Source organism: Eumetopias jubatus, unplaced genomic scaffold, assembly GCF_037043125.1.
Source record: "Eumetopias jubatus isolate StellerSeaLion01/CBP00866 unplaced genomic scaffold, mEumJub1_p1.0 scaffold_9, whole genome shotgun sequence".
Classification (NCBI taxonomy): Eukaryota; Metazoa; Chordata; class Mammalia; order Carnivora; family Otariidae; genus Eumetopias; species Eumetopias jubatus.
In genome coordinates this window covers 126,300,869-126,313,726 of record NW_028274815.1, presented here as the reverse complement: position 1 = coordinate 126,313,726, position 12,858 = coordinate 126,300,869, and the positions used below count along the sequence as shown (strand labels likewise).

Here is a 12,858-nt window from a genome sequence, read left to right as displayed (position 1 = left end):
TACCCAGAAGGCAATTGAGGGAATTAGTAGTTTTGTTGCATATGGACTCTAGATTTATTGAGGGAAAGGGAGTGCTTGCCTTCTCACACTGGAAGCAAGAACCGAGACTTTGGGATTCTAGGGTTATGATCAGCCTCCAGGGATGGACTCTGACAGGTAAGTAAGATATTTCAGTGGATTCAAAAGAATGAGAACAATATGGCGTTTTTAATTATCCTAAGGCTGTGAATAATGTGCTGTGATTCGGTGTTCCTAGCCGTATCCCCGCCCCTCATTTCCACAACCCGAAGGCTTTGTGTGTGGTCTGTGGTTTATCAGGTAAAGGTATCTCTCATCCCTAATTGCCAAGAACACTTGAAATCAGATTCTACCTCTAATGACTACTTCTGACTGCCCCCCCAAGGCAGGATTATCTGCTAATCATTAATCCAAAAATACTTAACAGTTGTCTCTTCCCATAGGATCCTGAGTGTTTTCCCACGTTATATACTCTATCAGATGTTACACGTGTGAGGAAGATTATATGACATAATAAGAAAAAACAAAGTAAGAATCTTGGTTAGTCTGCACTTTAATAGGAAAAATGTTTAGCGCCTCCTCATTTAAACTCCCTGGTCTCCCATGTTTGCTCCCATAAATCAAGAGTACTTGTGAGCCTTAAAATATATGACAAGGACTTTTTATAGATACAGAAGTGACATTTAAGTTATTTTTGCTGTGCCCATGTGAATGAAGTAAAATTGAGGCTTTTTACCAGGCTTGATGGCATCGTGATGGCTGCCTAATATGTTTAATCATGGTAGATGACAAAAGTTTAAACAAAACATGACGCCTGCTCATAAGAGGCTTACAGTTGAGTTAAATAATTAGATTCATTAAACATTTACTGAACTCCATGCTGTTGTCCTAGGGATCCAAAGACTTCAGGAGAGCTTACTCTTCAGTAGAAAAGCCATGTAAACAGATAATTACAGAACCGTGTGATAAGTGCAGTGATAGAAATACATACAACATAAGTCATTGAGCATCTGCTGCATGCCAGACATTATAAACCTACACAGTGGGTTTATAGTGGAGAGTCAAACTGACAATCCTTGTTCTCATGGACTCACAGTCTAGTAGAGCAGACAGACGTTACATAAGTAAATAGATATGTCAAATTGTGATAAATGACAAGTAAAAATAGTGCTATGAGAAAATGTGGCCAGGACTTAAGGGCAGAAAATAAACTTTTAGACTATGAGAATCAGGGGTAAGAGACACATATTATGCTGAGACATAGAGAATGAGTATGGATCTGTTCTTGCTGCTCAAGGAGAGGCATCAGGAAAAACCTTGGCTAGTTACAGCTGAAAGGCCCATGTGGCAAGATAGTGGTGACCTCCAGAGGGGGTGGGTAAGGTTGGAGAAGATAGCCAAGGCCACGTAGCACCTGGCTAACCTTACTGGAGATTTCGGATTGAATTCCGAATACTGTGGGAAGCCAGTGAAAGGTGTTTACATATTTGAAAAATCACTCTAGAATAATATGGAGAAAGATTAGAAAAGAGGCAAGAGCAGAAATGGGAAAGTCTTTCCCCACGGTAGAAGTCTCTTGCTCTGGTTTTAGGGAAAGGTCACTGTGGGTTGGCCTTCAGCAATACTAACGGAAATAAACATGGACAGAATTGATACTAATTTCAGAGAAGGAAGAGAATTTGGAAATGTGTTTGGAAGAGCGGATGGGGCTTTGGAAAAGATGACGTTCAGTTTCCTGGCTTGAGTAACTGAGTAGGTAGGTGTGCCATTATTGAGATGGAAAGGACTGGAGGAGGAGCATATTTGTTGGGGAAGTTCAAGAGTTCAGGGCAGATTTTATGGAGGTGGTAATCCTTAAAGTAGGTCAAACAAGAAACTGTTGTGAAAAGGTAAATATCAGATAGAGATGAGTAATAGAAATAGTAGGTGCTCTAAGTGTTGAGCAGCAGGAAAGATCAACAGTTATTAGGGAGATCAGAGAAGATCTCTTGGAAGATTTGGGACATGAACTTTCCTGTGAGGATTGGGTGATACTTGCGTTAGTGCAGGAAAAATATTCCAGGTTGAAAAACCATGTGAACAGAAATCCTGAAGCAGATAGGATCGTGTGAGTTAAGTCATAAGAGCAGAACGGATGAGGTTGAATCAGGAAATGGGGGAGCAATAATAGTTGGGAGGGGTACCTAGAAGTGTGATTGTCAAGCTGTGGTTGGTAACAGGTATAAATGTGAATGGTTAATCTGATGTTTATGTGTTGAATGAATTGAAATCTGGAAGATTGGTTTTTGGTTTGGTTTGTTTTGTTTTGGAAATTTGTTGATATCAAGCAGAAGGGTTTGGATTAAACTTTGAATCCAGTAGGAATGAAAAAGAAAAGTGAACAGGATTCAAGTGACTTAATGGGGAAAGGAAAGGAAGAATCGTTAACTTTCAAGAACTTAAACCTTGGCAACTAGGAAGATGATTTTCGGCAGAAGTGAAAAATTCGGGAATGGGACTAAGAAGTGGGTTGAATAACAAGTTTAAACAGTGGGGTGGAATGTCTCATGAAAAATATTGTATGAGAGCAGCCCAAACTTATCTGTGACTTCAAACACTGTTCAAAAAAATAAAGAACCTGGTTCTGCCTTGAACTCAGATTGAGAGAGACCACTGCTCAATAACTATGTTGAGAAGACAGAGAAGCTGAGTGTTCTTATACTTTACTGTATGTGTCATATTGTACTTTTTCTCTTTTTCCCTTAATTTGATTATCCTGCTAGATATTTTAAGTGAGGTTTTCTGTACTTCAGGAACAACTACTTTGATTACAGTTACTTTGTATGAGATTGTGCATTGCTCCTTTTTTTCTTCATGAGTCTTGCCCCTTACTATGTCCCTCCAACTTTCCCCCCTTTTAAAATCTCTTTCAAACATGTCTGGTGGGAAAACAGGTTCTAGGGGAAAGATGCTTCCACTTTGAAAACCTGTGGAGATTAAAATGATAGCGTGGCATGTGTAAAGAATACCGAATTACTCCCTGACAAATACTGTGACCCCAGTCAAAATCTTTGGCTTTGGGTCATACATTCTTCTTTTGATGTCCTAATCTTTTGGGATCCTGAAGCCTACTAGTCTTTATTTGCTGACCAGATGGGTGACTCTCTTTAAAATTTTAGTCATGTTCTCACTGTTTGGCTGCCATGTTTTAGAGAAAAATGCTTGGAGAGGGTGGGGACTTCCTCCAATAAAGAGCTGAAGGGTTGGCTACCTTCAATTTCTTTGTCTTAGCTCCTCCTTGCTACCTCCCACAGAGATCCATATGGCTTTGGAGACGGTCGAGATACAAGACGTGATAGATCCCCAATCCGAGGAAGTCCAAGGAGAGAGCCCAGGGATGGCAGAAATGGCCGGGATGCTCGTGATAGCAGAGCCATGCGAGACCCCCGAGACTTGCGGGACCACAGAGATAGCAGAGACATTCGGGATCACAGAGACAGCAGAAGTATGCGTGATGCTCGGGACATGAGAGACCTTAGAGACTTTCGTGATCTAAGAGACTCTAGGGATTTTCGAGATCACCGGGACCCCATGTACGACAGATATAGAGATATGAGGGACTCCCGAGAGCCCATGTACAGGTACATATACAGCCATTTGCTTGGATTTTGTTGTTGTTGTTTTTTATAAGTCTTTTATGGGTATTCTGCCGAACTAATTGAAAGCTCTGTGAGGGCAGTGACTTTATCAGCCTTATATTTCCAATGTCTAGCAAGTGGCAGATGTGCTACTCAATAAATACTTGCTGAATGTGTGAATGTTTGATGAATTATGCTTAGCGAATGAATCTGGATCTCTCCATGTGACCTGTGAAAGGCAGCATTGTGCAAATGGAAAAAAAAAAGATGGAGCTCAAATTGTTTTGGCAGTGCAGAAACACAGGGAAAATGTACACGTGGCTAGTAGGTCTGGGGGAAAAACAATCGGCATCATTAGTCAAAAGGGAAATGCAAATCAAAGCCACAATGGGCTACCCCTTCATACCTACTAGGTTGGCTATATCATTTATTAAGGAAAACAACAAAAGAAGGTAACAATATTGGCAGGGTGTGGAGAGAGAGAACCCTCATGCATTGTTGGTGGGCATATAAAATAGGGTGGCTGCTGTGGAGAATGGTTGGCCAGAAGTTCCTCAAAACATTAAATACAGCAGAATTACTCGGACCCATCAATTCCACTCCTGGGTACATACCCAAGAGAACTGAAAAGGACTCAAACAGATACTTGTATGTAAATGTGCCTAGCAGCACTCTCCACAGTAGCTGAAAGGTGGACAAAACCCAAATGTCCATCAAAAGATGAATGAATAAAAAATGATATATCCATACAGTGAACTATTATTCAGCCATAAAATGGAAAGTAATTCTGACACCTGCCACAACAAGGATGGACTTTGAAAACATAATGCTAAATGAAATAATCCAGACGACACAAAAGAACAAATACTGTATGATTCCGCTGACATGAATAATCTAGAGAAGGCAAATTCTTATGAGACAGAAAATAGATTAACGGTTACAGGGTTGGGAAGTGAAGAGTTCCTGCTTAATGGATACAGAGTTTCTGTTCTGGGTGTTCTCCTCAAGGTGATGAGAAATGTATCTGCGTATTTATATGAAATATATATATGGATGGATGGATGGATTTTAAACCATAGTTTTTAGAAAACACAGGCAAGGAGAATGGGGAAGCATCAAAATTAATATCAGTAGTTACTATCAATTATTTTGCATTTACTTTAAGCCAGGGACTATTCTGAGAGCTTTCTATACATCCTCCCAGTCATTTTGCAAAGTAGGTTAACATAGTCATGGCCACAGAGTGATAAGCGGTGAATCTCAGACACAAACCTCGTTTGTCTAATCCCAAAGTCCTGCCTTACTGTGCTGCTTCCTCACAGAGGAGTGGGTGTTGAAGAATTCTCTATATCTGAGTTTTGCAGCATAGGTGAGTTTTAACTTTGTGCAAATTTCTTCCACTTTTCAGGAGAGAAAGCTCTTATGACCGATACCTGCGAATGGATGACTATTGCAGGAGAAAGGACGACGCTTACTTTGACCGCTATAGAGACAGCTTTGACGGACGAGGCCCTCCAGGCCCAGAAAGTCAGTCTCGTGCAAAAGGTAAAGCAGCAGTTTATTTCTGGTACTGGTGAAGCACTCGACCAATGAAACAGGAAACGAATAACCAGCTAGAAAGGGACTAATGTCTTGGTGAAGCAATCCACAAAAAGAAGAAATACAAATATCCTGCTAATATGTGGGGAACATTCAGCTTGAAAATAATTCATAAAATGCAAATTAGTACCATCATCCAGTTTAGTAATGTAACAAGAAGAAATGAATGTGAGATTCCAGCAGTAAGAAATGAACAAAAAGTTGGAGCTAAAGAGGGTTAAGTGCTTGCTTTTTGCCAATTAACAAAATAACTACAACTGTTTGCACTGTCTGTGCATCATGTGGGTTTTTTTTGTTTTATATATAATTCTTATCTAATAGCATCTCTTTTTTAGGTAAAGACAAATATGTTTTTTCAAAGCCTCATTTTTCTCAATACATCTTTAAAGATTTTTTAATTATTTCATAGTTGAATTAACCTTATTTTTAATCTGTAATAAAACTTTACTGCATGATTTTTTTTTCCAGAACAAATTACAAATACCTGTCAATAAGGGTCTTAAATAGTTGTCCCCAAAATGCAAATTAGAATAATAACAGAATACCATCTTTTTTTTTTTGTTGTTAAGATTTTTATTTATTTATTTGACAGAAAGGGAGAGAGCACAAGCAGGGGGAGTGGCAGGCAGAGGGAGAGAGAGAAGCAGGCTCCCTGAGGAGCAGGGAGCCCAATGTGGGGCTCAGTCCCAGGACCCTGGGATCATGACCTGAGCCAAAGGCAGTCTCCCAACCAGCTGAGCCACCCAGGCGCCCCAGAATACCATCTTTTACCGTGTTGGCAGGAATTTTCAAAAATGACAATACCCAGTATTGACTACAATGTGGAGAAATAGCACTAGGTGATCCACCCCTGTGAAGGGATAAGTTAGTAACAGCCTCTTTAGAGTAGCAGCCTTGATGTAGTATGTATCAGATGACACATTAAAGTGACCGTGCCCTCTAATCCAACATTCTGTTTCAGTGAATGTATAATAGTAAGCAATTGTACTGGCTATTTTTAGGAGGTAGTCCACAAGAGTAATTCAGAGAGAATGTGTATGTTATGACCTTGGCTTACAAGTAGTTTGGGATTCACAATAAGGCCTGTGACTTATTTTTACAGAAAGTCACAGTCCATATTTCGGTTTTCCTTGTTGGTGTCTTACAGAGCGTTTGAAACGTGAGGAACGGCGTAGAGAAGAACTTTATCGTCAATATTTTGAGGAAATCCAGAGACGTTTTGATGCCGAGAGGCCTGTTGATTGTTCTGTGATTGTGGTCAACAAGCAGACTAAGTAAGAATCCTTTGGGCTATTTGTCCTGAGTAAGGAGAAAGGTCAGAAAAGAAATTAAGACTTCTTTTGGCAGCTGTGCCCACTGAATTTGGGCTGTGTATTCTAGCATTGCTCTCCTGTGTTTAGCCAGAGTTCTGTCAGTTGTAGCTTACAGAAAAGCCATTGCAAACTGGCTTAGGCCCCAAAGGGAAATTTTTAGTTTGCTTAGCTGGAAACTTCGGGTATGGCCACATCCGGTCAAACCATGTCATCAAGACTTGGTCTCTGTGTCACCTTCATGCTCAGACATGCTTGAAAAGGCAGAAGGGCACTGACCCTAGACATTTATCTTCTTCTTCTTCTTTTTTTTTTTTTTAATTTATTTGACAGAGACACAGTGAGAGAGGGAACACAAGCAGAGGGAGTGGGAGAGGGAGAAGCAGGCTTCCCACAGAGCAGGGAGCCCGATGCGGGGCTCAATCCCAGGACCCTGGGATCATGACCTGAGCCAAAGGCAGGCACTTAACTACTGAACCACCCAGGCGTCCCTAGACATTTATCTTCTTAGCAGAAACTTCTTTCCCAGTGCTTCTACCTAAAGGCCTGGAACTGTTTCTCACTGTACTGACCTAGCTCACTCTCCCATCCTTGAACCAGCAGTGCTGGGATGCCTTGATCGATTAGGGCTAGGTTATATACCCATTCCTAGAGCTAAAGGTGGAATTGGGCCTGTGGAATCATGTGGACTGAGTAGAAGTGTGCTTTCCCAAAGGAAAATTGAAGAGGGAATATATTTTGGTCATGCAAAGCGGTAGATGCTCCCTTCATGGAAAAACCCCGAATCCCCAATCCTTTGAGAGGTGCATGTCTCTGCATTTGTCGGCCAAGCCTTCTTTGTGAAGGACCTTTGTGAAGGTCCGTGATCTTGCAGAACTGTTAAGAGACCATTCTGGCCAATCCAAAGTTCACAGTACCTTTTCGCACGCCTCTTTTTCACATTCTTTCCTGAAGAGACTGAGCGGAGAGGCAGAAGGGAGCATAGCAGCTTGCAGGCTTTGGCACTAGCTATGTTCCCTTTCCCCAGGTGGTTAGTAAATAACTTCATGTGTTTTCCAGCAGTTTGGGGTTAAAGAGCTAATTTCAAGGCACAGACTAGGGAAATAGGTGTTGAGACACGAAGCAGCAGGCAGAGTTCCCAGGCTCTGGGCTGCCTTGTTTAGAGATAGATGCTGCTTTGACTGTAGATAGCTTTTTTTTCTTGACACATGATAATAGCTGTCATTTTCTGAGCGCCTACTCTACCACCCCTTGCTAGGCGCTTTACTTAAATTATTTTTAATCTTCACACTCATCATGTTACATGGATATTCATTCAGTTCATCTGTTATATGTATGGTGGAGCTATAATGGTGAGCACACACACAGGGCCCCTTCCTGTTGTGGAGCTCACATCCTAGTCAGGCAGATGACAAAAATGGATGTATTGGTGATGAGCCCTAGGAGAAGAAATACATCAAGGATCTCATTTAGATTGGAGAGAAGGTCAAGGGAATAACATGAACCGAGCCATATTGTTCCTGTTTTATTGGTAAAGAAACAGGTCTGTAAGAGGTTAAGGAATTTGCCTAAATCTTCACAACTTCGTAAGTAAATGGTAAGGCTGGGATCCAAGCTTACCTCTGTAGCATTGAAGCCCATGTTTTTTTTCCATTATGTTATGCAGCCACCCCAAAGACAGACACATGCCACAAGTCTTAGGCAGCAGGATGGTGTTTAAGGAAGGACCACTGGACTACAGGACCAAGAGAAGGACCTGGGTGCTAAGTACTGCGCTGTTGGCCACTTGCGTGTGACCATTCTGAGCTAGTCATGACCATTCTGAACTAGACTAGTACAAGAGAAGGAAGTGGTCGAGATTCTTGGAGCCTGAAGAGGGCACTAGGGAGACACCGGATATGCTAAAGATTTGAACTCCCCTTAGGAGCCCACACTGCTGGCTGAAGTGCCGCAAGGTACAGATTGGGAGTTGGTCAGGGAGTACTCACCTGGATCCTGTTTGTTTCTACAGAGATTATGCTGAATCTGTGGGGCGGAAGGTACGAGACCTAGGCATGGTAGTGGACTTGATCTTCCTCAACACAGAGGTGTCACTGTCACAAGCCTTGGAGGATGTTAGCAGGGGTGGGTCTCCTTTTGCTATCGTCATCACCCAGCAACACCAGATTCACCGCTCCTGCACAGTCAACATCATGTTTGGAACCCCACAAGGTATGCAGACCCAAGTGGGTCAGATTTCTAGAGGTAGTCACTAGTCCATTAATTCTTTCATGTCTTACTCAGAAGAAGCAGGTTTTGAGCAAATGACTTGTAGGTCAGCTCAAATGTGGCAGGGCCCTTTTATAAACACACTGGAGGAGATTTGCATGGTCACATTCTCATCTGATACTCTCAGTGGATACAGTTCTGGGCCTGCTATCTAGAAAACATTTATTTAGCCCGTAGGTAGAGACAGTGGGATGCTGGCAAATGTTTAACAACTAGTTCTGGGGAGGGGGCAGGAGGCAGTGTGGTTTACAGCATTTGCTGATCTCCATGGTGTAAATGCTCCCACTGTGTCCTGTTTCAAGCCACCAACATGAAGTCACTTCAGAAGAGAGGCGCACCGTCGGCTCTCGCTCATGAGAGCAGGTGCCGGCGCATCTCTGGCGCACACTGCACTGAGTGCAGTAGAATCCTTGCTTTCACCAGACTTCGTAATAAGGGACAGAGAACACAACAAGCGATGAGGATACTATCTGCGAGTGTGCTGGAGAAGTAGAAGGGGCAGGAGAGCAGGGAGGAGGCCCTGGAAGTCCTTGAAGCCCTTCCCTGAAGTTGCTTTCAGTACTTCACACTCAGAATGCCCTGATGCCCTGGTCATTGCTCCTCCAGTGCGGACTTTTCCCTTTTCCCACCACACACGGAATCTCTTTGCCTGACAGGTTATACCCATAACTATAAAATACATTAAGGCTTTCCACTAAGTCATTTGGTCATTTGTCTCTCTGAGGAATAGTTCTCAAGATGTGTGAGGACATTTATGTAAAGTTCTAAGACTTCTCACCGCCCTATAAGTCGTGTTGCCCGCGGGTGAGGAGAGGAGGTTATTTAGGGTTACATCTGATCTTAATCCATGACCTTTGAACTGATGAATTCAAAAACAGTAGGCCACCTCTATCCTGAGCATTGCAGTGGAGAGCCAGGCTTTACAGAAGGCCTTTTTTGGCCCCCTGTGGCCTGCCTCCCATGGTAATTCCTTATGTGGTCTTTTTGAATCTGTGGGAGACTGTCGTGTTTCTTTTGATTTTTGCTACAAGTCTGTGATCTAGGAATTCCCCCAAAGAACCAGCTCTGTGAAAGGTATGTGTTCCCCACCAAAGAAATCTATTCCCTTATCTTTCCAGCCTTCATTTCCCTCCTCCCTGCTCCCCATCCCAAGGCTTTTTGTCACCAAAATGGTTTTCTTGCTGGTTTGAGGTTAGGAAAGGTCTGGTAGAGCCCAGCAGGTGGGCACTCAAGTGTGTGAGGGGAGAAAATGACTCCTGTCATTCTGTCCTACAGAGCATCGCAACATGCCCCAGGCAGACGCCATGGTGCTGGTGGCCAGAAATTATGAGCGTTACAAGAATGAGTGTCGGGAGAAGGAACGTGAGGAGATTGCCAGACAGGCAGCCAAGATGGCCGATGAAGCCATCCTGCAAGAAAGGGAGCGTGGAGGCCCCGAAGAAGGAGTGCGCGGGGGACACCCCCCGGCCATCCAAAGCCTCCTCAACCTACTGGCAGATAATAGGTACCTCACTGCCGAGGAGACTGACAAGATTATCAACTACCTGCGAGAGAGGAAGGAGCGCCTTATGAGGAGCAGCACCGACTCTCTGCCTGGTGAGCTACGTGGCAGGGCCGAGGTGAAGTTCTGACTCTGCATTTCTCTAACCCCCAGGCTCTGTTGGGAGGGTAGCAGGCCCAGGCTCTGTTGGGAGGGTAGCAGGCCCAGGCTCTTTGGGGTGGGTAAGGGGAATGAGCCCATGCCCTGGGTTCTCCCACGGGCCATCCTTGCTGATGTAATGATAACTTAAGATTTGGGTACTGAATTCCAGTCCCTGTAGCAAACATGGCAGTGGGTGGGCTAGGATTGCTGGCCACCTGGTAACCGAGATGGATGCCCTTTTGTCCTTAAGTCCACTGGGGCACCTAAGCTGTTTCCTGGAGACAGCACATACCATGAAGTAGCCTCTTGGGGAAATTGATGTTATAGTCTGTGTATTATGTGATTGATGTGATCAGTGATTGTTGTTCTTCCCTGGCTGCTAAGCCGCCTGCCCACAGAGGGTACTTTCAACTGGATACCTCCTCCTTCTGTCTTTTAGGCCCGATTTCCCGCCAACCACTCGGGGCGACCTCGGGTGCCTCGCTGAAGACACAGCCAAGCTCCCAACCGCTCCAGAGCGGCCAAGTGCTCCCCTCTGCTACACCCAGTCCAGCTGCACCCCCCACCTCCCAGCAAGAGCTTCAGGCCAAAATCCTCAGCCTCTTCAATAGTGGCACGGTTGTGGCCAATAGCAGCTCTGCATCCCCCTCCGTCGTTGCCGGAAACACCCAGAACCAGAATTTTTCCACAGCAGCGAACAGCCAGCCTCAGCAAAGATCACAGGCCTCTGGCAATCAGCCTCCAAACATTTTGGGACAGGCGGGATCTGCTCGGAACATGGGCCCCAGGCCTGGGGCTCCTTCCCAAGGGCTCTTTGGCCAACCTTCCAGTCGCCTGGCACCTGCCAGCAACATGGCTAGCCAGAGGCCCGTGTCTTCCACGGGTATCAACTTTGACAATCCAAGTGTACAGAAGGCTCTGGACACCCTGATCCAGAGTGGCCCTGCTCTCTCCCACCTGGTTAGCCAAACCGCAGCACAGGTGGGGCGGCCCCAGGCCCCAATGGGATCTTACCAGAGGCATTACTGAGGCTCAGTCTCTCAACTCCCCCCCCCCCATCCCCTCATCCCCTGGCCTCCCACCTACTGCGTTCAAATAGAGTTATTTGGAGGATGTTCTCTGCGCCTCTCCAGGTCTACATCGAATGTTTCTACCACCTGCTCTCTCTTCTGCCCGAGGCTGTGTTGCTTACTCCTTCCAGAGTCAGAGTTTATACTGCATTTGGGGGTGTATCTTTTTTTGTTGTTTTTGTTTTTTGTTTTGTAGAAAATAAATATATCTGGGGTCACTTGGGCAGTATAGGTGTCTGGGCTCAGTTTATATGTCATGGGTTTCTCTGGTCTCTGTCTGCTGGATTTGGGGTGGAGGGTGGGCAGGAGGAAGCCAAGCCCGATTGGCTGAGTTTGGAACGGCACTTTCATGTCAGTCGCCACCGCCTTTGTTCATTTTGAATCTACCAAGGTTTTCCAGCTTCACCCAGGCCGACCAGAGCTCAAGTTCCTGTCTGCAGCTCCTGCCTATAGGGTTGCAGAGGACCAGCCTGGGCTTGGCCAGCACGGTGCCATCGTCGCGCCCCCCCCCCCCATCGCATGTGCATGGGGTCTGCTTGAGGATTTGTAGATCAGCTGCTCTGGAGTTGGGAAGTGTCCATGGCAGCCACAGAAGCAGGCATTCTTCTGCATCATCCAGGGTTGTTGGTTTAGGGTTTTCTTTTTTCCTTTTTTGTTTTTCTTCATTTCATTGGAGAATCTCCAATGGGCTGACCAGTTCCAGTCACCAGCAGTTCAACAAGAACTGTGAAATTGGACCCTGACCACTCTCCACCCCCCCGTTAACATTTCTATCAGCCTGTCCCTCTCCAGTGCTAGTTTTGCGGGGGCTCTGAGAAGGCAGCTCTAGACTCCGGCAGGGAACACCCATTTTTTCAGTGATTGTTTTGAGCTTTTGGCTCAGAAATCAGGTTCTTATTTTTCATCTGGATTCTTGTTCTGTTTTCTGAGCAGCAGGAGGTAGGGACCATTTTGATGTCAGACTTTGGGTAGCTGGACATGTCCTTGATACCGGTGGCTGTTCATAACTTTTGAGCCAGAGTGAAATGAGAGGGCAGACTTCTGGCTGCCACTCTAAATGGAGTCCGAGGAAGCTGCCCTCTCCCCAGGGATGCGCTCATTAGAGCCCTGTGGAGCACAGTCACAGGGGGCCCCTGGCAGGGATGAGGGAGAGCAGGGGTGTCAGCTGAGTCCCTGCCAGTGGCTGAGCAAGCGATGATTTCAAAAATTCAAGGTCCCCAGGTGGCAGCATTTTGTGTTCTGACCTGTTTGTGTTATAGAGTGTTTTTTTCTCTTTGGAATTCTGTGTTAATAAGATGAGATGATTACTTTTTAATTAAAATGAAAAAGTAAAA

The 12,858-nt window shown here is 44.8% G+C and overlaps 1 protein-coding gene across 2 annotated transcripts in view; it reads left to right on the top strand.

The window, feature by feature from the left end:
• The window catches only part of NCOA5 (nuclear receptor coactivator 5), a 30,735-nt gene extending 17,877 nt beyond the window's left edge, over window positions 1-12,858 (top strand). Inside the window, exons 3-8 of one of the 2 annotated variants that reach the window (XM_028121941.2) lie at window positions 3,312-3,638; window positions 5,044-5,180; window positions 6,382-6,508; window positions 8,556-8,755; window positions 10,088-10,408; window positions 10,894-12,858. In XM_028121941.2, coding sequence (XP_027977742.1) covers window positions 3,312-3,638; window positions 5,044-5,180; window positions 6,382-6,508; window positions 8,556-8,755; window positions 10,088-10,408; window positions 10,894-11,483 — 1,702 coding nt within the window. In that variant the 3' untranslated portion in view covers window positions 11,484-12,858. Of the gene's footprint in view, window positions 1-3,311; window positions 3,639-5,043; window positions 5,181-6,381; window positions 6,509-8,555; window positions 8,756-10,087; window positions 10,432-10,893 lie in introns of both variants that reach the window. The other variant, XM_028121944.2, reaches the window with a different exon arrangement.